The sequence below is a fragment of the Triturus cristatus genome, chromosome 10 (assembly GCF_964204655.1).
Source record: "Triturus cristatus chromosome 10, aTriCri1.1, whole genome shotgun sequence".
Lineage (NCBI taxonomy): Eukaryota > Metazoa > Chordata > Amphibia > Caudata > Salamandridae > Triturus > Triturus cristatus.
Window position 1 is genome coordinate 1170214967 of NC_140593.1, and position 26270 is coordinate 1170241236.

Consider the following 26270-nt stretch of genomic DNA (forward strand, 5'->3'; position numbering starts at 1 on the left):
AAGGTTGCATGGCCTTCCCAGAATCATTATTTCTGACAGAGAAAACAGTTCACGGCACAGTTCTGGAAGGTGTGGTGCTCCCCCTTACAAATCCCATCAAACACGTCTACGAGTTTCCATCCTCAGACTGATGGACAGACCGAAAGACTTAATCAGACACTCAAACATTACAGAAAATGCTATGTACAAAGCAATACAGAAGCCTGGGTGAATTGGCTATGGATAGCAGAAGTAGCCTATAACAGCGCACAACATAGCAACACTAAGTTATCCCCTTTTTTTGTCACTTATGGTTTTCATCCTCGTTTCCTACCGTTGTTACATCCAGGAGGAGGACAACGGGTACCGGAAGTACAGACAAGGGTGAAACACATACAAGAGATATTTAAAATCACACAAGACAGTATCAAAAAAGCTAAGGTCAGGTATAAAGAGCGGGCTGATAAAGATCGAAGACCTGAACCTCAGTATAAGGTAGGAGATGGGGTTTGTCTGTCAACAAGAAATCTATACGCTTCAAAAAAAATATTTTTTCAATCCGCGATATATCGGACCTTACAAAATCATCAAATTGGTAAACCCTGGTGCTGTGAAACTTGCATTGCCCAAACATATGCGGATACATCCTGTGTTTCATGTTTCTTTGGTAAAGCCTGCTTATACTCCTGAGTGGAAGCCCACAGCTCCTGTAAGGGTAAATCAAGAACAGGAATATGAGGTACAGGCTATAATAGATTCAAAGAAAAGAGGGAACAGAGCATTGTATCTAGTCTCATGGAACGGCTATGGACCTGAAGAAAACTCATGGGAACCAGCAACCGGTGTTCATGCGGCGAAGCTGGTGAAAAGGTTCCAAACGTTGAATCCCACTAAACCTAAACCCTGACAATATTCCTCTTCGGAGGGATGTACTGTTATATGGAGGCTCCATGGAGAACATCATCAAGATTGTTCCTGAATCCAGATCGATTGATTACCTGAACTACAGTTCCCATCAGGCAGTGCACCACCTCCGGCACAGGAGATGACGTGTTTCCGGCGGCAGGGTGGGATTACAGGGATGCCCGGGCAGAGGATCGATGCTGGTTATTCCCCCCGCTTCCTGATTGAAGATGGACGTTTCCTTTGGGTTCAAATCCTTGACGGTGTGATAAGGGTGCTCTGCACCAGTGACACATGACATTTTGGTGTTTCGGGGTAATATATATTTACCACTGAAGGTTCGTTTCTAGTTCTTGGCATACTGGAGTCTGTGTTCTTGTCATTGTGCAGCTCATGCGGCTGCAAGGAATATAGTCCGAGTTCCTGCATATATACTCTGCACTAAACTTGCAACCCGTGATGTAAACAGCATTCTATTACATTTTGTTTGGGTATGATTCCGTCAGCCGTGAAGGAAACAGCGTGCTAGGGCTTTGTTTTGGGGCATTCATACACACGCCGCAGCCGTGTGGATCTGGGATTACAAATGGCAAAGCCGTGTTGAGAAATGGCCTTTGAAAGTTTGAGTCCCTTTACTAAAATTCACTTTGCTATTTGGGTCATTGACAAAAGGCGGCATCACACAGCAATAGCCGACCATTGTGTCTACATCATTTTATCGCTACTTACTCAATATCTGAAATTTCTGGCTCTATTATTTCTGCTGCTTCATATTGCCGGTGGTATTCTGTTTTCAAAACATGCCTTCATTGATTTCCTATGTTTTCATTGCCTTGTAGTAACAGGGGAATTAGGATTTTGTATGGAAACCCCTGTGAAGCCATATCAAGCACATGAAAGGGTGGGTAATTTGGACATCGTTGGTATAAAATTATTCATTACAGAACAGTCTATTCTAGTACTTACCTTCCTCTTTGTTTTATTCATAAACACGGCACAGCGTTTGGTTTATTGGACTCAAGACAAGAGATCCACTATCTTTATAGAGTTGCTAGGAAGACGCAGCGTTGTTATTTTCTTTTACAGGTACTGTTTAAAAGTATAGAATAGCTAGATATATATACATATTTGATATGCGCTTTATGTCTAGCTTGTTCTAATGGTATGTTCTCTCCACGGGTCTCCCTCCCTGCTGTCCCTATCCTTTCCTTCTCTTGTTTGATAAGATCAACATTCTGTGCTATAAGAGCATACAGAATTGAGACGATCAAGAGGTGGACCCCTTCTTTTCATCGAACCAACTCCAAGATATCATACGACCTTCATGTGAAGCTATCAGAGCTGACAGGAAGGGGGGAAGAGATGGTGAGTCAAGGTGATTAAGAGGAGAGGGTACAGGTACACAGAAAAGAGCTGCTTACAAAATAAACGATGATAACGTCCGTAACAAAACACACCATCTAAAAGAATGTATGGAAGCGAAAAGGTCTCTGCGGTTAGAAGATTTCAGGCGCCCGCTTCTTGAGTATCTACTTATAGTTAGTAGACTTGGAGGTTGAAAGGCATTCCCAATCATTACATCAGGGAGCCGTAAAACTGATAGTCACAGCGGATTCTGAGAGCAAGAAAGTGAACTTACTTTACGTGACACGAGTATCATGTCACGTGACTAATGGCAGGAGTCTAGAGCGTAACGGCAGGGAGCCGTATGCCCGATAGTAATGGGGAATTTCTAGATAAATTGAGTGCCAACTGTAGTAGAATGACACAGAAGGCAGTTCACGTTAATGACGGCAGGCATATCTGTTTTATTTTTTTATTTTTCTAAAGAACAAAGGTCCTTAGCTTATTGATAGATAATGAAAACATTTCAACATAGATTTCAATAAGAGCTATGGACATTCTTCCAATGTCCAGCCGGACAGAGGAACATTTATTTAGAACGATACAAAAGGAATTAAACAAGGTGAAAACCACGAAAAAGTTTTTGCCTGTTATTTTTGCTTTCTTCTCATTTCACTTCTTCTAAAGCTCGGTACAGGATTGTGCCCGTGTTTCTTTTTTCGTGGCCTTCACCTTGTTTAATTCCTTTTGTATCGTTCTAAATAAATGTTCCTCTGTCCGGCTGGACATTGGAAGAATGTCCATAGCTCTTATTGAAGTCTATGTTGAAATGTTTTCATTATCTATCAATAAGCTAAGGACCTTTGTTCTTTAAAAATAAGTAATCACCCGAGGTCCAAAGCTAACCGATCGGGTCCCCTTGTTATTTATACTGTGGCAGGCATATCTGAGCATCATGATAGGAAAATGTGAGCCCGATAGTAACGGGAAAAAGTTTAGTGTACTGAAACTAACAGTGTGATCTGAAAAAAGTTAAATGACAGCAAAAAGTAATGGAAGTAAAGGTCACAGGAAAAATACAAATTGCGATAAGACAAGGTGCTGTTTACGAAAAATAAAAGAAATGTGATTAAAAAGTAAGTAATTCAGCTCATGTAAGCCAGTAAGGCACAAGGAAAATCAAATTGCGAATGAGGTGATCTAAAGACTTGAGTCAGGGTCACGTCAGGATAACACTAGAAACAGTCTTGACAAGTAAGAGCAGATAGGCAAGAAAAAAAAAAATTGGTGATGGGGAACCAGGGGTCGGGCGATAATTATGATAGAGTATTATGGGGAAACCTTGCTGGGAGCAGTCTTAGTAGGAAATAGTAGAAGAAGAAGAGGTACATGCAAGAAAACAAAGTACAATACTATGAGGAGACATCAAAATTAACTAATGAAAGAACGGTAGATGTAGAGAATCGTCATCTGAGGTTACATGGTACATATACTTACCTTGTAATGGGTAAACAATAAAGCTATCAGAGGATTTTCACATTGGACGCGGGTTAGTAATCTGTAATTAAACAGGGAAGGAGGGATGTGGGTTGAAAAGGCTGTATTAGGAGGGAAAAGGGCAAAAATACTGGAGTAAACGGAAGATAGTAAAACAAGGAGGTCAGGCACAGGAAAGGGAAGAGCAGCCAGCGGATTTGTACAAAGAGACAGAGATACAGTCGAGTTAGTCATAACTATGTCATAAGTAGACTATGTTGAGGAACAAGTCATTTGCACAGCCAATAGTGCATTACTGCATCCCTATTGAGTCCCAAATTTGCAGTGTCCATGCGTATGTTGAGTTCGCTCTCTCATCCTCTCATGTGTAGTTCACGGTTTTCCTGTCTGGATTGTGGTTTAATATGTTCCAGTTCGAAGAATTTGAATGTTTTATGATGGGGGTGACATTCCTGGAAGTGGTCTGTCAATGACAGTCCTACTTCAGGTTTGTTGATGAAAGGTTAAATGTGTTATAATGCAAGCTACCCTGCTTGCCTTTTCATGGCCTTGTAGATATGGACTGAGGCAACACAGCACAATTCGCTGCATTGCTTCACCCGGTGATAGGGAGGCATTCCATGGGCGTTCCAATGTAACAACCATGGCATTTGACAAATTCCCAGATTTACAAAATCCTGGGAATGCGTCAAAAGCCTACGCCTCTCCAGGGGTGGCATAGGGGAGGCACAAAGAAGAGAAATAACATTATATCTCCTCGTTTTTTCCTCTTTCTATGTGTGCTGCATTCAGAAGCACACATAAAAAGAGGACATCGCCTCCATTGTTTTTGCGCAGGTAAGTGTCCCTTCCTGCACACAGTCACCCATAAAGCAGGAAGGCTTGTGGTGCTGCCCTACACAAAAATATTGTAAATGAGGCCAAGGATATACCTATTCAAACCAGACACTACCCTCTGCCTCGAGCATCAGCATTTTGTCCTCATTACTTAATCCAGAAAATCAGCTTAGCTGCAAATGCACAAATATATCCATCTCAGTCAGACAGTATGTCAAAAGAGTGCTCCTTTCAGATCCTTTGAGTTAAATTTAAATAGCTAATGCCTCTAGCCAGGAAATGGTCATCTTAGTTGGATTTTAATAGATAAATGAGATCAGCTTGAAGCATGATAGATATTGTACATCAATTTTTACACACAAGTCTGTTGAGAAAACATTTGTGTACATAGGCCATACCAAGGTAAGGAATTATCACATGTCGTATATCCTCAGAAAGCTTTGATTTAGTCTGTGCAATTTAATCTAGAAGCAAACTTTCCAGTTTATTCCATTAATGCTCTTATCCAGTACGCATGGAAGTTGTTGCTTTTTTTACCAAAACTTCCTTAGTATTCATCTCTGGTCTGAGAAAGATAATGTAAATCTTTGGTGCAAAAATACAGTACATGAGGCCTGCACCAGAGGACAAGATTGCAAAAATCTCAACTGCAACAAGGTATTTTCCTTTTGTGCTGAGATAAGCTGGGATGAAAGAAATCCAGACACTGACAAATACCAGCATGCTAAAGGTGATGAACCTGGCTTCGTTAAAGCTGTCTGGCAAATTTCGAGCTAAAAAAGCAATTCCAAAGCTTACACATGCCAAGATTCCCATGAACACCAACATGCAGCAAAACATCAGGATGGAGCCCTCGTTACATTGTGCAGTAATCTTCCAGTTGTCCGTACTATTGGTAAGTTCTGGGAATCCTGGTGAAGTTCCCAACCAGATGACTCCAATAGTAACCTCTATGAAGGTACAGACCAGGACATTGATGTAGGACAATCTTGAGCCAATCCACCTTCTTAACTTGCTGTTGGGCTTAGTGGCTCTAAAGGCGATGACGACCATGACTGTTTTAGCCATCACACAGGAAACAGCAAGCGAGAAGGATATGCTGAAGATAACCTGACGAATCATGCAAGTCCCTCTACTTGGCTGGCCAATGAAGATCAAGGAACAGAGGAAGCACATCATGAGGGCAAAGAGAAGAATATAACTGAGGTGGAGGTTGTTAGCCCGTACAACTGGAGTCTGCCGATAAGATATGAAAGTAGTCAAGATGCCAGCAGCATTAAAGAACAGGAAAATGGAAATTAAAGCCAGGATGAATCCCAGTGGGTCCTTATAGGACAAGAAGTCAATTTTCTTTGCAATGCATCTGTCTTTTTCTGTGCTTGACCAGTGGTCAATCGGGCATTTTATGCAGTCTAAGGAATCTGAAATAAAAACAGATGGCAACCTTTGGAACTAAAATATTGTATTAGATATTCAGATGAAGAAGCATAGATATGCACTCATTTTGTTTCAGAAAAATCAGCTTCCATGGGAAAAGACATGTCAAGTGTTTGTGCAAACTGTACATCTTATGATGTTGTACTTTCAGGCTCAATCTTTTATGATGCTTTTGATTAAATGTTAGTTGTAAAGACAAAAGTGACTAAATATTTGCCTTTTTTTCTTTGTCATTCAGGGTCCACTAGATGTTTCTTGGTATGCCACATTTAAGAGGTGGGCCTAATCCTAGTGGGACACCCAAATTGCAGATCACGTGCTTCTAAGTAGAAGTAGAGGTAGGTGAAATTCCTGGGTGAATTATGAAACAGGAGGCTTTTGCCATTGTTTTCACCTGAATAGCAGAAGTAGGGTTGCCCTACATGAGAAAAATAATCAGTCCAAATCCCAATAAAGGTGCTTTTGTTACTCTTGAAAGCAACTTTCTCAGCAGTGAAGCTAACGTGTAGAGTCTACCTGAACGATCTTCCCAGCATTCTAGTAGGCGGTACCTAATGCAGGCCACAACTCCTGCGGACCTGGCATTCATGCACTGACAAGTACCAGATGTTGTTATTAACATAGTGCAATTATCATTAAGTTATATACATTGCTCAGATCCCAGCAGCCCTAAACAGCTCGCTTGTTTTCCTCATTTTATGCATTTGGCTAGATAGTGATTTGGCCCTTTGGGCACTGACATCTGTCCCCGCTGATTTTTGTTTGTTGATAGTTAAAAACCATAAACCATGATTAGAGATTTGCCATGATTGGACCGAAAGATTCTGAATTTCTTTATTCTATTTGTTCACTTACATTGCAACATTCATGATTATTTATTGATCTTGAAAATATGTTGTCTACTATCAAAGCTCATGACATCACATTTATTCATCTTAGCTAGGCCTTGACTGATTGACCTGCCTACCCAGGCACTCAAGAAGGCTTGGAACACAAACTTTCTGTTGCAAAGCAAGTACCCAGAGTCCTGGCCCGAACTGAATACCTGAATTGTCAGCTTTAAAATTGCTTTGTTTTCCCTTGAATACATCAGGGGAAATAGCCCGACAACAGTACATCAAAGTGTGAGGTGTTACAGTTTAGGTAAATCAGTGACAACTTCAGCTAGCCAGTGAGTATAGTGTGGAGGTAATCCAGAGCAAACTAAACCATAAAGGTCAACATGCTGGGTTTCAAGAACCTTGATGGAATTACACTTGGAGCATCTATAACAGATAATAAGAATAAAGTTACATTGGGGAGAATTGCCACTCAGATTAAAATGTAACTGAGTATGAAAATATGAAACTTATTTAATGATTTGTAACTGTACCCACCTCAGCCATGCTTCTAGCTCATGTTATTTGTGCTAGAGCGGATGTGATCATTTATGATGATTAGAACTTCTCTTTCACATTATTATTAATTATTATTAACCAGCATTTATAAAGCACGTTATTCACCTTGCAGATATCATGGTACTCACATATAGCCTGAAACATAACAAGACCTCTTAAATTTGCCGCAGTTATCCTTGATGTCACATCCTTATGCCTCTTATTTTGAAAAGAGGCAGGTTTTTAGACTCTTCCTAAACTGAGCAGATTTCCCTTGGCTCTACAAGGTGCTGGCAGTTTGTTCCTTAACTGAGCCACCTTGAACTGAAAGGATCTTCCACCTGACCTTACTTTCCTGAAACTTGGCACACATACCAGGTTAGACAATGATGATTGTAAACACCTTGTAGGCTTATAAGGCCTGAATTTTCCTTGTAGTAACAAAGGACCTGAACTGTTGACAACTTTATAGACTATACATAAGGCTTTACAGATATGGACCTCAAGGTGCTCGAGGCTGAAACCTGATTGATTCAAGGCAAGCTTAGCTGCCAGAATTTGTATCCTCCTTAGTCTCCTGATTAGTTAGTCTGGAATTAGCAGGGCACTCAAAATAAAGCTGTGCCTTGTATCACTAGCCTCCTGGTGGCTGTAGTAGCACTGTAACAATTTTCTTTAGATTCCTCAGTAGACCAAAACAGGTAGCTGAAGTTTTATTAAAATGATTCTCCATAGAAAAGTGTTCATTCATCATTACTCCCAGATTTTGTACCTCCTGAAGAGTCTTCAGAATTTTAGAGCTACTCCAGGGCCAGAAATTACACTGGAGTAAGGTATGTTAGAGGGGGCACAACACAGGAGTTCAGTTTTGTTTTCATTAAACTTCAGTGAGTTTCTCCTTAGCCATTTCGCCATTTCGTTTAAACATACGTGCAGTCCTTCAATGTGGCTTTGGCCGTTGTTATCTAGATACAGAATTAGCTGTGTGGTGTCTGCATAGTTAAAACAAGAAATGTCATAGGATTTAATCAAAGTGAAGAGAGGGTGTAAATATGCAATAAAGAGCTGATCCCTCGGGTACTCTATGTCTAATTTCCTTTGACTCGGAGAGGAATGAGGGGAGTGAGATTGCTTGATATCTGCCTGATAGATAGGATTTAATGTACTCCAAAAAAGTACCTTCTACTTTCATTTCTTCCAATCTAAGGATTAGTTTTATGGTTGACAGTGTCAAATGCAGCTCGATAGATCTAGTAATACCAACAATGCAGACCAATCACTGTCAACTGTCATCCTTAATTCATCCATGGCCATAATAAGTGTTTCTTGATATGATATCATGTTAATACCTTGTTTGAGCAAAACTTTATGTCCTTTAAATGTTTAAAGACCATCTCTCCATTTCTCGTGACATCAAACCCTTGCACCTACAATATTCCCTTAGTAGGGGCAGCGTGACTTAAAGCCTGTTTGTAAAATATTTGTGCCTGCTTTTTCTTCAGGGTGACTCTCTGTCAAACTGAATCTGGGCCTCACATATATTTTTCTTTTGTTACTAAACATTTTAAGACTTGTGCAAAGATTTGTCTTTATTGAACTATCTAGTGTCATTGGTTAAATTGATTTGATGTCCTTTATATCTGTCCAAGTTGAGTGTGGCAGACGTTTCTCACATCTTGCCACTGCCTTAGCACATGGCACTATAGGTCTGCTTGTGCTAAAGCAAATTACTGAAAAATACAGTATGTTCACCCCAGTACGCTTTACCCGGTTGGTTAGGGAGTACACAGGTGTCACTCCCACCAACTAGCCGTTGCCAGGTACAAAGGTTTTAATCCAAGGCATCTCCTCAGAACTCTTTCTGGATCTGTAGAAGAACAGAAGAGGATTGGACCTTCTGTCTGTCACCTAAGAGGGGCCCTGAAGGAGTTGACCTGCTCACCCATGTACTCAGGACAGAGATGTAGACTTCAAGGATCAATTGGTTGTTCTCCAGTGTGGCAACATGGACTCAGCAAGCTACAAGTGGACTTTTCCCAGCAAATACAAGCTAACCAGTAGCAACTGGAACTTAAACTCAACATTGATGGTGACTTCTGCCTGATACCCTCTGAGCCTCTAAGTGCCCCACTCAGGTCCTGGGGGACTTGGAAGTGCACCCCAATAATTATGTGAGTGCTAAAAAGTTCAGAAAATTATGAAAACCCTTTGCTAAAGGGGACCTGCTGAGAAAAGTATCTGACTAGCAGTTCCTCGACATCTAATTGAATTTCAGGTTTTTGACAGGCAACGATCTCCACTACAGGTGATATAACATAACTCATAAGGACGGAATGAGAGATTGTTTCAGGACAGGGCCCACTTACACTTAGAACGTGAAATGCAATTTTATACCCACAATGAGAATAATTATTTGTCAGCAAGAATGGTTTCTTCTCCTAAGAAACCTAAGACGTAACAAGATTTTGTGTGTAGAATCAGAACTGAAATCTAAGGGTCAAGTACAGAAACTAAGCCCTAGATTCTGAAAGCTGCCAGACAATGCAGCACAGCACCCAAAGAGGCTGGGCTTTCTTCTGTGACAGTGAGAGAGCAGGAGACCACCATATTCACTGAGATATGTCACTCTCTTCCCCTCTCCCTAGCGCTAGTGATGATTTGTGCTGTCGTTCTACAGGTACACACCTTAGTGCCATAGTGATAGTGTGTGTGCCCACGTCTAGCATAGGTTTTGTACAGGAAAGGTACCCTTCCTGCACAAAATACTGAGCCTAGTCAAGTTTAAAACTTTTTCCTAATCTGTGTCTGTGCTGTACAGTGCAGTATGCATGCAAAGTTGGAAAAGCTCAGAGAAATGAAAACATTTCTTCATTTAACGCCTGCTTTTCAGCTGTGTTAATTTTTGGCACTTGACCCTTTGTACCAATGTAAGTGAATAGGTTTTAGCATCAAAAAGCATGGGTGGTAGCATGGAAACGCCCATGTACCACCCATGTATCAACCTCTTGATGCAAAGTAATACAAAGCAGCATTTTGCACTGCTTTGCATTACTTTTATGTACAAACTAATGCAGAAACCAGGTTTAGTGTCAGTTTGAGTTGAAAAAGTAACACTAACTCAATGCTAAACCTTTGAGAATCTGGGCCCAAGTGTTCATTTTGTGACAATTTTCTAATATAGTTTTCTGAAAATATTTTCGAACGCTATTTGAGATGTGTGCAGAATAATCAAGTGACTTTTCAGTGAGCCTATATGTGTTCTATTTAATTGTTGCCATCCAGTTGAACAGTTTCACAACTGCTCTTGTTTCCTACCTAGGGTATCTCTTAGATGCCTACTTCATCATACATACCCACTGATCATTTTCATTCCTTTCACAGAGAGGCACTCCCTACCAGTTTAGGCTGAATTCTAGGTGCAAGTGGTCCTTGTCTGCTGAGGTTGAGCTGTGCACTGAATAACATATCTTTACTATAGGAACTTAGTGAACCCACCTGTTTGGTTGGTGAAGCTCCCATCAGGACAGGGCACACAGGAGAAGCAGCACTTTGGACGTCCTGTAATGGCAGACTTCCGGTATCCTGGATCACAACTTTCACTGCAGACTGACTGAGGGATCTGGAATAATGACAGATGGTTAATCATTTCCAAATCAAGCCTCTTTCCTATCTTTAAGCATTGTATTTGAATATATGCGTGACTTGAAACTGTTCTGGATCCCGTTATGAGAATGTTCTGTATTTTCTGCATGGCCCATTGTGGTTTTCCCTATGTTGGCCTAGCTGTGCAAGTTGTAGGCCTCATTCTCTTTTGCACATGCTACTTTATACACATGCTTGCTTTGTGCCACATTGTACTTTCACAAGGAACTAGCATATGTATTTGAGTTATGTTCTTTTCGTGGGATGCTGTATGAACACCTCAGACAAAGTCAAACAACAATGTCCCTTGTTATTCTTTCTGCCCAGGCACTAGCACCAAGACATAACACAAAAATGCAGCTGTTGTTTATGTGCACACGTCTTGTCATAAAGATAAACACAGGAGCCAAAAAACAACACATGCAACAAGAGTTCTGAGACAAGAACACTGTGTCTGCTGAGATGTAGAATGTTCATCTGTGTATGCTAAGGTGCGGGGTCCTCCACTAATGCTAGAGATCAGTGGTCTAACTAAATTTGAGGGGGGCCCCCTACAAGGTGCATTGGGGGGCCCGCTCCAGATTTTATCAGGAGCTCTCGGACAAGAGTACTGTGCTGAGGGGCCCCCTGCAGCTCGAGGGCCTCACCGCACTGCAGGGGCTACGGGGGCCTGTGTTACGCCCCTGCCAGAGATCTTTGATATATAAATATTTAGCTTCTGCAGCAGGGGAGGGAGGGTTTAGACTACTCTGTACTATAACATGACAGGGCATTTCATTGTATATGGTTTATTAACCATGCTAACGGTATTTTTAGAATGCGTTTGTCTTCTAATTGTGGCATATACTTCATTTCAGAGCACAATAGTTTAATAAATATTCTAAACTTTCTTTGTGTCTCTTGTATATCTTATTGTGGACAAGTACGAGAAAGTGAGCAAAAGGGTGTGTCCTGTTACCGCGATCCCTGAGATGGTCTACAGCACTGCTACTCAAAGTATGACCCGGGGGCCACTTGCGGCCCTCTTAACCTTTACATGCGCCCCCTTTAGTGAACAGCAGCACAGTTTCTGAGCACTAATATTCAGAACCAAATGTTAAATAAACAGGCAGGTAGGCATTTATTAACCTGCAAATAAATGCTTGCACGTTTATTTTAAAAAAAGTGACCTCCTTACAAAGTCCCTGAACCACCCAGACCCACTACCACCACCCTGAACGCATCAATGCGGCCCTTGGTCACACCACAGACTGTACTTTGAGGCCCCTGGATGAATATTTGTGAGTACCCATGGTCTAGAGTGTTGTATTCTGGGGTGCCAGGTCACTTGTTTCTTTGGTAAGGTTAGGAGGGCAAGTGAGGCACTATAGCTAGCAGGACATGGACTCATAGATACTGAGGTGGTATGGTGACTTAGTCCCTACATACTGATGTTCTATGGTTACAAGCATATTTCTTTTTAAAGAGCAGAATCCCTTCAACAGGACGAGCGGTGGTTCTCTTAGTGATGGATTTCAGCAGTCTAAAAATGTGAATTAGTACTGGAAAAATGTGCACCCGGCTACATATTTAATTGATCCGATGTGATATTACCACAAATAAGATACTATTAAAGAGAAATAACAATTATAGGCTAAGTTGAAAACTACATAAATATGTACAGCAATAACCTCAATCAAAGAAAGTGTGGAAAATGAAGGACCACTCTACACATATATTACCAGATGTTAAAGAGCACTATTGGAGTGCTCTATCTCTTGTAGTGATATAAATGCATAGAAAAGTTAGCATTTTACGTAATAGGAGAGTAGTGGCAGAGCATATGAGTCTTGAATGCACTTGTAATGCTGCCTTCTGCTGCTGTAGGACAGCCTCTGATGTGAAAACTAGGATGTGAGTATTGAAGGAGCATTTTGTCCCTCCTATGCCTGGCTTGTCAGCATGCCACTTGCAGCATCAACATTGTCTGCACCACAAGTGTACCTTGCCCTTGTCTTTATGGCAGGTCTTCATGCTGTCCTCTTCAGTCCCCCTTTGTGTTTCAAAAGGCTAGGATTAGTATTAGCAGCAATGCATTATTCATGTATTTTTATAATAAGAATAATGGTTGAGGCAATGTTTGAGGGTCCAATGAGTAAGGTGATGCACAGGAGATGCATTAGAAGAAAAAAGAGTGTAGCAGAGTAAACGCAGTATGGACACTTTGAAGTATCCTTTGGTTTGGCCATTAGTCACAAGTGGGAATAAACTGAGCTGATTTAATATGATGTCAGGAAGTCTACGACCTGGAGGACTTGACAAAAGCAACCAATGGCACACAGGCCCAGAGAGAGGCCTGAAGTGAAGTTGAAGGTAGCTTTAACAGCCAGAAGTGCTAGGCTAACATCTGATAGATAATATGTAACATACCACACCATTCTTCACCCCAAACATAATTTGTTCCAGAACCCCAGAATTTTGGTATTGCGCCTTTGAAAACACACAGGTTTAATACTCCTATTGGCCTCGATTCTCCGAATCATGGGATCTATTTAACATGCAAACAGAAGAGGGGAACAGGGGTAGCCTTGTCTTGTCCCCCTTTTTATCAAAAGTGGTTCTGTAAGGCCCCCATTAAGGCAAAGCCGAATAGAAGGGGCCTGATACATTACCCATATTGCATCTACAAAACCCTTACCAATACCGAACCACTCATGGGTGGCCCAGAGGTTGTTCCAGGAGACCCTATCAAGCGCCTTTTTGGCATCAAGCAGGATCAGCGCCATAGGATCTCCTGTGACTGCAGCTGCATCAAACAGTGTTACCACTCTGTGTATGTGGTTAGTTGTACCTCTGCCTGAAAACCATGCTGCAGAAGGAAATCACCTTACTAATAATAAGGCTTATCGGGGAGGCTAATACCGTTCAAATTATCTTTGCATCGCTGTTCATAAGCGTTCTGGGTCTATAAGACCAAGCTTCAGTTGAAGGCTTCCCCTTCTTCAAAAAATTATAATGGCGTCCAAGCCCATGACTCTTGGGGGCAAACCCCCATTTGTGTCTTTTAAAATTCCAGAGGAATCTGACCAGGTCACACAGCCTTTTGGGAGGGAAGATCACAGAGTGCTCCGTATATTTCTTCTTTTGAAAACAGAGCATCTAAGAATTCAACATCTTCTGGAGAGAACTGCTCCGGGTGTATAACAGTTATATAATCTTTGATTAGGCTCTCCTCGGAGTTATGATTTTCACGGAATAAGTTCTCATGATACTTACAAATATTTTCCTGTATGCCCGTGGAAAAGGTTACTAAGTTACCCCACTGAATTTTTATCTCAATGATCTCACCCCTAACTGCTTTCAGTCTGGTCCAAACTGCCAGCATATGCCCAATTTATTTGTTATACTTGTGACAACCTTGACGCCATGCAAGATACTTTTCAGCTGCTCTAGCTGTTGAGTTTTCTCCTATTGTGGCTCTTGCCAAAGCAAGCTTGAGCAATATATTATCTGTGCATGTCCCACAAGCTAAAGTACCAACAAGTTCCTCCTTATTATCTGCCAATGCAGGAGCCAAAGGATCAGACTGCTGCCCTTCCTCTCCGAACCCACGGAAATTAACTGCGGAGTCCCACAGGGATCATCTCTCAGCCCAACCCTCTTCAACATCTAGATTTCCCCCCTCATCCAACAACACGGCCTCAGCATAGTCTTCTACACCGACGACACCCAGCTCATCCTCTCCCTGAACAAGGACCCCACAAAAAACCAGACTCAATTTCCAGGAACGTATGCAGGACGTCGCAGACTGGATGAGCAACAGCTGCCTTAAACTCAACTCGGATAAAACAGTAGTACTCGTCCTCAGAACCACCCCATCGGCGTAGGACAAAACCTGGTGGCCCATTGCCCTCGGCAGCCCCCGACTCCCACGGACCACGTCAAAAACCTTGCCATTGTACTCGACTCCTCCCTCTCCATGATCCGACAGGTAAACGCCCTCCGCATCCTCCGCATCCTCCGCAAGGCCTTCGAATGGATCTCCCTGGAGACAAGAAAGACTGTCACCCACTCACTCGTTACCAGCAGGCTGGACTATGGAAACGCCCTTTACGCAGGCATCAACAAATCTCTACTCCGCCAGCTCCAGACAGTACAGAACACCGCCGCCAGACTCGTCCTCAGGGTTCCCTGACACAAATACATCAGCCAACACCTACGCAAGCTCCACTGGCTCTCCGTCGAGAAAAGAATCACCTTCAAGATACTGACCTATGCCGACAAATGCCTACACAACAGCGGACCCCAAAACCTCAACAACAGAATCACCTTCCACGTACCCAAACTAAGCCTCTGCTACTCCATCCTCCTCCTCACCAAAACCCTGCGCATCTGCAGAGTCATAGCAGGGGGAACATCCTTCTCTTCACGACCAAGACCTGGAACGAGCTCCCCGCTGACATCAGATGTGCCCCATCCCTGAACACCTTCAGGAAGGTGCTGAAGACCTGGCTATTTGACTGAAACAGAGCTGATGACCCCCATTCCCCAGCGCCTTAAGACCCTCACGGGTGAGTAGTGTGCTTTAAAAAAAAACTGATTGATTGATTGATTGAGATAACTTTAGGTGCTGAATTTCCTTCTTTTTACGATGCAGACTAAAACTGAGTGTCTCCCTTTTACCCCTGCCGTAAACATATCCCAGACCATACCACTAACAGTGCTGTGTCCGTTTATCCTCATGAACTCCCCCAATCCTTTTTTCATGTGTATGATATGGCCCTGATCCTGCAACAGGCCCCTTTCAAATGTTCAAGTATATTCTGCTCTTTACAAATCCATAAATGTAACTTCAAAAACCAAAGGCTTATGATCTTACATGACTCAGGGATATTTTTCAAAATATTACATCTTGCTATCAACTGCTGTGTAAGAAAGAAATAATCAAGATGAGCTACAGTTTTATGAGGGGCTGAAAAACAGGTGCTACCAAGGTCAAAAGGCTTTAAATGGGGCCACACATCGATTAGCCCATTGTCTAATGTCAGGTATGTGAGAGCCCTAAAAACCTTATGTTTCCAGCCAGTATAATTACCAGTGTTCCTACTCCAGAGCCTACCCATGCCATTAATATTCAGGTCACCACAGAAGAGAATCTGAGTTGGTCATAAAGCTAGCTCAGTTTTGAGAAATTCCAAAATATCAGAGTCACCACAAGTAGACCCATATACAGAGCAGATGGTAAATACATGTTTACATTAACAGCATTCTGCTATCACCCAGCCCCTATAATTATTCGCCAAACGCCTTTTGAATATTTTATCTCCCCTCCTAGAAAGAATACTCACTACTCTGGTTTATTGTCTAGTATCGACAATAACATTATACCCAAGCTGTTCCATTAGATTTTTCCTCACAACTTCAAACACTAAGACTCATCTTGGTTTAACCATCTTAAATGAAACCCCATCAAAACAGAAGTATTCTGATCTCCCCCAAAAGTAACCAACTTCCAATCCAAGACTGGATAAGTGACCTGAAGGCCCTAAATTTCTCGCTTACTCTATCCAACTCAGCTAAATCCCTAGGCTTCGCCCTGGATAAAAATGTGTCAGTGAAGGATCATATAAAAAACTCAGCCAAAGGAGCGCTTTACACACGAAAAAAACCTCATAAAAATGTTAAACCATTTATTCCATCAGACAATTTCAAATGAGTTGTGCAATCTCTGGTCCTCTTCAAACTTGACTACGGAATGCTATCCTCACAGGGAACCAGGAAACTCACCTCACCTTAACCCCTCAGATTGGAATGCATCAGCAATTTCATGTATAAATTGTACACCATTGATGCCAGTTTCAAGCCATGGGAAATACCACAGACCATGAATGTGGCTTGGATGCATAATTTCCTAATGTGACTAAGTCTTAATGAATAGTCAAGAAGAGGTCAAAGCTACTGAGGACCTCACCACCTATTCATATATAATTCTCCAGGATCTGTAGGAGACTATGAAGATCATTCTTGTTACTAATTCTAAAAGGATAAGAAGGCAGGCAGCACCAATATCTAACATGCAATTAATATACGAAAGGATTTTGAGGGTTCCAGTTTCTCTAATACAACCACTTTGCAATCTGTGTTGATAAGAGGCCCAGAAGTTTGTTTTGAACAATGTGATTATTTAACTGTATGTCCACACATTGATTGAGGGTCTTGCATGCCCTTGAAATTTTTATCACAGTTCGGAAAATAGTCATAGGGATTTTTATTATGAAAGTCATATGGCTCTTTTTTTTAATAGGATATAGGATATGGAAACATTTAGTCTTTTTCTCTCATGAGCAAGTTATTTAGTATATTATTTAGTTCAGTTCAAACTCTGTTAATCAGTTGGCTGTTTTTCCTTCTTTGTGTTTGTCTCCATTGTTCTTGATGACTTTCTCTCCATGGTCTCGAAATGTTCGAATGGACCTCAATTCAGCAATTCCAACCTTATGGGCACATTTTTTTTCTGTTTATATATTGTGGTGTGCTTCTCTTGCCCTGCCTAACTATACATACCTTGTTTATATGTTATGTTTACTTGAACCTATGATTATTGCTCGTCTTATGCTCGGTGACTGATTATTGCATTTTTCCCGACTCTCTAAAGCGCTCTGATACCTCAGAGACTAGCTAGCACTATGTAAAACCTTAAATAAGTAAAATAATTAAATAAATAAAGGATGTATTTTGTTTTCTCGTAGTTCCATTTAAGGGGGTTAGCAGACATCAATGCTTGATTCTTCAGTATTCTGTCTTACAGTGTAGAAATATCTTCTATTGGGTTTAAATACTTATGACTTTTATCTGCATAATGAGGAATGCTAACTATGTCTCCTCCATTGGAATGCATCAGCAATTTCATTTATAAATTGTACACCATTGATGCCAGTTTCAAGCCATGGGAAATACCACAGACCATGAATGTGGCTTGGATGCATAATTTCCTAATGTGACTAAGTCTTAATGAATAGTCAAGAAGAGGTCAAAGCTACTGAGGACCTCACCACCTATTCATATATAATTCTCCAGGATCTGTAGGAGACTATGAAGATCATTCTTGTTACTAATTCTAAAAGGATAAGAAGGCAGGCAGCACCAATATCTAACATGCAATTAATATACGAAAGGATTTTGAGGGTTCCAGTTTCTCTAATACAACCACTTTGCAATCTGTGTTGATAAGAGGCCCAGAAGTTTGTTTTGAACAATGTGATTATTTAACTGTATGTCCACACATTGATTGAGGGTCTTGCATGCCCTTGAAATTTTTATCACAGTTCGGAAAATAGTCATAGGGATTTTTATTATGAAAGTCATATGGCTCTTTTTTTTAATAGGATATAGGATATGGAAACATTTAGTCTTTTTCTCTTATGAGCAAGTTATTTAGTAGGCAGCATAAAAAGCAAATAGTTACATCATCATCATAGAATGTGAGTTTTAATCCTTTAATTCTGTCTGTTAAATTGACCATGGAGAAAATTATGGCTACACCTCAACTTTTGGTGACTGGAAAATAGGAAGCGAGGTGGTGACTTGAAATAAAATGGATCTTCAAATTAATATGAAATTTTTGCAGAAGAAATTTAGAAACTCATGTATTTAGGTAGACACTTGGGTTATCCGATTTTTACTTGTTAAGTTTCACCCACTTAACTATACCCTATGGGCAGTTTAGGGAGTTGGAAATGCACCTTTGGCTTTTACAATAACTGCATTTGTTACTTTCCTCTAACATTGTAACACAGATAGGGATCTAGGAATCTTACAGTAGTGCCATGTTCTCTCAAACTTCTAAATTCACAATCTTATGTGGGAAGGATCATCTTAGAACGATGATTTTCATTTGCTTTTACTTTATTTCATTTTTCTGAAAGGGTACATTTGCGAAGGAAAAACAGATAAAAGAAGTCCATGTAAAAAAATTAATCATAAACAGCAACAGCCACAAAGTTTCAAAGAAACAGATTTTAGTCAGCTTGGTATGGTTCAATCGAAGATAAGTGGCACCATTAACTGTGAAGAACTGTGAAAAATAAAGTTTGCTCTTAAGTAGAAACTGGTTAGAAACAACGTAAAGTTGCAAATTGTTCTTGTATCCTGCAAGTCAAACCATTGAGAATATGCATGCGGTAAGTTCAAACTCTTTAAACTCCCAACTCCCTAAACTAGTATACAAGTGGTTAATCACATAAATATGTTATTTTCCTGAAGAATTACCCTCCTCACTACCACCTGCAATCTCTGATGGAAAGAGTCCATTGATTATAAATCCATGTATGCCAGCCACCCAACACATTGTTCTCTTTGGGTTTGAAGCACTGTACCCTTCAACAATAGTACCATAATTATGTTCCTTTGTTTGGAATTATGTGATTATGGTTTTCTCATTTTCTCCAGCTTAATGAAGTATGAAAGTCTGTTTTTTCCAGATACATTATATACATTTCAGCTAAGTTGATAGCGCATCACAAAAGCAGTGCCCAACTCCCTATCGAAAGGCACTTGAGGGTTTATTTTGCTACTGTTCAGACACAGAAGCTGAAACACTACAGGGCACACTTGAACTGTTATATCTGCACGCTCAGCAGTGCTATTTGCCCCAGGTCAGGCAACACCTGTGTATACAACATTGACAAATGCAGGCAATTTTAAACCTATCATTTGCAAGCAACTAAATTATTACTTGCATATCAACAGTTACCAAAACTCAGAACAAACATGAAATCAACTTGCAGTAATCAGAGCTACTGGCAATTACTCTGGCTCATATTTCATATATATAATTCCATTGTTTTTTCTCACTTTACAGACAGGAACCAGCCATATGAAAACTTAGTCCTAGACCTGCCAAAAGACGACACACAGATACATGAATTGCCCCTGCCATGAAACACAAGTGACTGCAGGCAAGTTGCAGCTTTGTTGGATCTCATCAGTGAAATGTGGATTGTATCCCATCACACAGTTAGATACCAAGCCGACAACTGGGCATAGCCATGGTCATCTCATGGATAGTGGGACCACGTTCAGGGGAAGACGTGGGCTATAGTCGGTCCCAGTGATTAGTAGCAGGGAGAAAAAAATGGTTGACTGTAATATGTCTGAGAACAAGTACCCGTTATTGTGATTATTTCAACTTGTTTTTCACGATGCCACCCCTAACAGCCTCAAGTATATGAGTTTTCTTAAATGATATATTCAATATTAAGAGCCTGTAGATGGACAGTTAGGTGTTGGTGTACTATGTAAATATATTCCTTACATATTTCCTTCCTGTTTTCCTTCATTCCTTGCTTCACTTCTTCCTTCTTTGCTTTCCTCCTTCTATTCTAGTATCTAGTTGGATCCATGGGATTCCTGATCATGCGCTTGGAGGGGATTTTTCTCTTCAGTTTTAAGAGGAGGTGTGAACAAAGAGGATGGGATTCCTGCTGTTTGTAATGCAATACTTAGTAGTTGTCCTTCTTTAAATAATCTATGTAGTCTCTTCCTTGGATGCAGTGCAGCTCTGGGTGGCAAATATAAATAAACACTGACAAAGCCAATAGGTCTGTGTTTGGCCGACTTCATATTGAAATGGCTAATGCATGCTTTTTAAAAATGTTTTTGTAAATTCTTATAAAAGCATACAAATAGGTGCCCTTGTGTGCCCATGCATGTGGCACACAGACCAATGTATTAACTGCTTCTGTAGAAAGGTTTCACAGAAATATGCATAAAGGTGACCATGTGCATTGATGGATATATGAGAATGCAGCTAGCAACACAGAAGAATATATTGACAGAGCACTGTCTGGACATCTTGGTAAAGCCTTGATATGACAATATTCTCTATATCTGAGGAGTGAAAGAAGAGAAGGAAGATGGAGAAAGCAGAGAATAAATTCTGAAATTGGTGGTTATTCTCAAGTAGTATCATTTATGTTCAGCAGCCTTTTTAAATGCACATTTTTTAGCTTAGACAATACATTTTTTATTTGAAAAAACATAATGAGAATAAAACTTTTTACAAAAAGAGTTACCACCCTTGCAGTGTGAATGTGGTGCACAGCAAGCAGCATTCGCAGCCCGGTAGCCTGGAGGCCTACCCGGTCCATGCAGGAAAGAAAATAAACATGTAAATAAATAAGAATAGTCCCCAGCCACTCAAGGTGATTATTGTTGGTGCAGAAGTGAAGGGATCCAACGGCTGACCAATTGCAACATGCTGTATGGTGTGGTGTGCAGAAGGAAAGCATGAAGGACACAAACTAGGCAAATGAATGAAGAGAGATAGCTGAAACCTCCTAAAAGCCTTGACTAACACAGGGTCTAAAACATTATTTGCATACCTCACATGGTATGCATTACGTACAGTGGGCTTTCAAATTATGATAAGTCGGCAGCCCTATGGTGGATACGTTTCAGGCTATAAGATTTTGGCACCAGAGGCTGCTAAGGTTCCGCTGTCTGAAACCAAGTAGTTCTACCATCCCAGTCTGCAGTGAGGAAATACATATTGCTGGTAATGGTACCACAAACCACTAGTCCTTCTGGTGTCTAAAAGAACAGAGTGATTCAAAAGCACTGCTGTTATAGAGGTTGTTTCTGCATTTTCAAAATCTGTTATGGTTTTAAATGGAGTTTAACTCATTGGCACATGCTGACCAACTGTTGTTGTCAGGATTTGTTATAAGGCACCCAGCAAAAGGAAACGCCTAAGTGTGGAACCTTCTGCACATTGCGAGTGCTGGCTTGTGGGAGGCCATTTCCGTAGAATACATCTTTGAGAGGGCCAAAATCTTCAAGACCCAAACTTTAGGAAGGTAGCTCTTTTAAACTCGACACAGGAGGTTTCCCAGATTATCCATTGAGTGTGTAAGGTTTTACCACTAGATGGGTGGGCAGATCCTAAAACTGTCAACTTTCTGGAAATATAACTGGATTGAACACTGAGAAGTTATCACTGGAGATAATTCATTCTAATGCTAACCTATAGAGGTGCCAAACAGTCCAACTTCCAATGGTAGGCTAGGTTTTTTGCCCTTTAGGTAAAATGTTTCCTTTTCAAGTTGGTCCAGCACAGAAGACCCACAGCAACACATGGATGGATGTGTGATTTTGTAAACATTTCACATATACTGTCATTGCCCTAAGTCATTACAATGCCAATACTCATACTCTTTAAATGTTTAATTGTTCCACATACTTTGTGTTTTTTAGTTAATACATATTCACTATTTCTAGAAACCTGCTCCGGACCATAGCTGCTTTGTTTTATTATGTGCAATGTTTTAGAGGTGTTAGTCCTGAACACACTATGAGTAAATCTAAGACTCTCCCCACCATTGTAAAGGGCAAGATACAGATAATTTGGTCATCTTCATTTAGTTTTGTTTGGTTTGCTTGTTTGATAAAATGTTGGAGTCTTCACCAACTCCCAACTTCAGGATGGGGAAGGAATGCTTGGTAATACATGATAACACTGAGTCATTTAATTTTGGAGCAGCTATTGTCTTTTCAGACTTACCTTCTACAAATGTGTTGAAAGTATTGTTTTTCTATAAAGTTTATCCAAATGGTTCATACCTGAGACCCTTTTCCACCCCATATGCTGACATTCTTGTCAATGACCAGTCGTAGGTGTTTGGGAACACTGACGTCATAGGTCCCCAATGTCACAAAGCTTTTGGTTTCATTGGATGTAATATGCCAATATAACAAATCAAGGAATGAACGGAAATCTCCAGATGCATCGAAATATAACTCGCTGACAGCAGAACTCCACGTTCGTGCATTCTTCACATAATGCAACATCTGCAAGCAAACAATATTGAGGGACTTCAAAAGGGATGAACTTTGGAAGGCTATTCATTATACTGCTTGGAATCTGTAATGAAATGTTGAGGCCACAGATATCTTATAGAGTGAGTAATGCTTCAGAACATGGTACTCTACCATAGGAAGGCAGACTACAGTGATTGTGAGAATGGGTTGGGGGAAGGGGTTAGACACACTACCACATAGATAGCATCTCTAGGACAAAAGCAAAACTGTATACAACATATTGGTCCCCTCACCTGCCACAACTCAAACTTTTTAGGATCTGCACATGAACCATTGGTGAAGGGACCTTCATGAGCTTTACAATGAAGCAGATCATGTAATGCCTGGGCCAAGGCATAGATTGCTTGGTATGCTGAAAAAGGGTACCGGAAATCATTCACTTCAAACATTGAGGAATCAAGAGATTTAAGATTTTCTGTCCCACTGCATAGAACCTGCTCGTCTTCTTTTTCCCCAGATTTTGTTCCATTAATTGTGTTCATCCATTTGCAACTAAAGGCCTCCTCCCAAAAGGTCGTCATGAAGATATCCCTGGTGTCCTTGAAGGGGTGTATATTGTACAGGAACTCTTTGAGGCCAGGGATGTCTCCTCTGTGCACCGCCAGACCCAGTGTGCCATTTAATATAAGCCACATGTCCCTCCATGAGAACACTTTTGATGGAACCCAGCTTGGAATACCAATCCATAGCTTTTCAGGGATCAATCTCAGAGATATCTCCTTTAGAAATGGTGCTATATCTATCACATAGGTGTAGCACACAACCACTCTAGCTGTGGATCGTTGCACAATATCAATAGCATGGGCTAAGGATGCCCTGCTGGATTGTGTGGGCAGAGTTTCAAAGAATTCAATGCAGATGTCATTCTTTGCAGCCTCCTCTCTAAGCATCTGACTGCCTTGGAGACCATGGTCATTATTTGAGACCAAAATTCCAATCCACTTCCATCCAAAGAGGAGCAACAACTCTATCAAGCCATCCACATGGAAGGTAGCACTTGTCACTGTCCGTAGGAATGATGGGAACTGGACTTTGTCACTTAGAATTGGAAGTGCTGCAACATAGCTGATCTGAGGAGAAAGAAACAATTTTAATAACACAAATTGAACATAAGTACATCTAGTGTTTTCAAAATAAATTTAGCTTTGAGCATTCTAGAGTAATTTCATCTTTCTTTTGTAAATTTTGCATATACATAAACCAGCATGCGTGCATTCTATTAACAATCAGGACAACAGTGTTTGATCTATATTATGTATTCATTACCCACATGACAAACAGCCAATAAGGACAATAACATTTGTGCAGCAGAGTGGGGTTCCATCTTTCAGATTCTGAGCAGCCCCAGATTGCCACAGCATTAGTAGGCCATGTACATCAACCATTGAGACATATGTAATAGTAATAGTAATCTGGACTGTAATGCGATTGCTTACCCCGATCCCAAACCTCCAATGAAATTGAGAACCATCCATCCACAAGAAGGAAGTCAATTCTTAGGGGCCAGTCAGTTAAGATGTGGAAGATGCTTTAATCAGAAAGTAAAAGAATGGGAGCAGGATATTGCTGGGTCATGAAGTCACTTGATGGTAGGCCAAGCCCTGTGGCCAGCCCCCTATAAGCACAGTCAAAGGCCATGAGCGGTGGGGGGTTGACTTTACATATGGAAATAAAACATTACTTTACGTTTAAAATAAAAGTAGAATTCACTGACAAAACCAAAGTTTAAAAGTAAAGTTATAGCTAGTTGCAATAAAAAGATCTGTGTCTATAAAATAAAAACTTAAACATTCACTGAAAGAACATGTAGACAAGTGACATTATAGTTAGGTGGATATTTCAGTGACTAAAAAAAGCACAGAAATTCAGCAGTTGTAGATAACTTTGTTACAGTAAGTGTTGTCTGATTAGTGGTAAGAAATAGTGTGTAAAGAGGTCAGCTCCTTATTAGTTATTGTTAATGAAAGTTATAATCGTACCTTTAGAATTTTTAAAGTTTGTGTGGGGAAAATAATTGTAACTATGACTAAGCTCTAACGTTTATTTTTGTGATTGAATTCCAGTGTTTTTAAAACTTTTTTTATACAAATGTGTTTCAAATCCTGGAGTCCAGTGTCGCAATTGGAGAGTTGTTATGTACAGTTTTGTGCAGTACAGTGGAGGAGAGTTTTGTAAAGTTTATTGGCATCGACTAGTGTATTGGAGATTCAAATCAAGTAGAGAAGAGTGATGCAGCATATCATACAGTGTATTATAGTGTAGTATAGTGTGATATAGTGTAGTGGCATGGTGTTTCATGTAGTGGAGTGAAGTATCTTAGACTGGAGCAGTGAGTTGTACAGTTGAATCTCATGTTAAATAGTAGAGCAGGATGTAGTAGACTGACATAGAGCAGAGTAGAGTTTTTAGAGTGAAGTAGCGTGCCATAGAGTGGAGAATCATCAAGTAGAGTGCCATATAGAACAAAGGGGAGAGTGTTGTATAGTGAAGTGCAGTGTCATATAGTAAAGTAGTGTATCATAGAGAGAACTTGAGTGGCTTGTTGTTGAGTGTCATACAGTGTAGTACAGTGTTATAGAGTGGAGTTGCATACAGGAGGGCAGAGTGTCAGACAGTGGAGCAACGTAAAGCGAAGTATACTACAGTGGTGTAGACTGGAGTGGAGTACAGTGGAGTATAGTGGAGTACACTTGAGTGGGTCGTAGAGAGTGGAGTAACGTGTCATAGATTATAATGATGTAGAGTGCAGTAGAGTAGAGTAGCATAGCATACTGTTGAGTAAAGTGTTAGAAATTGGAGTACCGTGTTGTACAGTAGAGTGTAGTGGGGTGTTGTACAGTATTGGAAAGTGATGTAGACTACAGTAGAGTGGCATACATTCTAGTTGATTTTTGTTGAGTGGAGTGGTGTACATGACAGTACAGTGTTGTACAGTGGATTGGCATACAGTGTTACATACTACAATGGTAGTGAGTGGCATAGATTGGAGTGGCCTACAGTGGAGTAGTGGAAAAGAGTGAAGTACTGTGTCAGATAAAAGTGGAGTAAAGTGGTGTGCAGTGGCATACAAAGAGTTGCGTATGGAGACATATGGTGGACTTGAGTATCGTAGAGTAGAGTGGATTAGAGTGTTGTCCAGAGGTGTATTGTGCAGTACAGTGTTGTACAGTGGAATGAAGGGGTTTAAGCAGGAGTAAAGTGTCTGAGAGTGGCAAACAGAGTAGTAGAGTGTTGTAGAGTGGATTTTGCATAGAGTACTGTATTGTGTGAAACAGTGGAGCTGTGAAGAGTCGATAGTTGTATTGTAGCGTAGAGGGAGGTAAAGTCTTGTTTAGTCAAGTAGAGTTGAGTGAAGTAGTGTAACTTAGTGTGGAGTAAAGTGCAATAGAGTGTATTGAT

General features: G+C 40.7%; 1 protein-coding gene across 1 annotated transcript in view; it reads right to left on the minus strand.

Annotated features, from left to right (window-relative positions):
• Positions 1–566: 566 nt before the first annotated feature.
• LOC146796880 (extracellular calcium-sensing receptor-like) overlaps positions 567–26270 on the minus strand; it is a 115125-nt gene continuing 89421 nt past the window's right edge. Inside the window, exons 3-7 of the mRNA XM_085631414.1 lie at positions 23105–23941; positions 22614–22841; positions 10869–10992; positions 5098–5981; positions 567–686 (exon numbers count right to left, since the gene is read on the minus strand). Coding sequence (XP_085487540.1) covers positions 567–686; positions 5098–5981; positions 10869–10992; positions 22614–22841; positions 23105–23941 — 2193 coding nt within the window. The remainder of the gene's footprint in view (positions 687–5097; positions 5982–10868; positions 10993–22613; positions 22842–23104; positions 23942–26270) is intronic.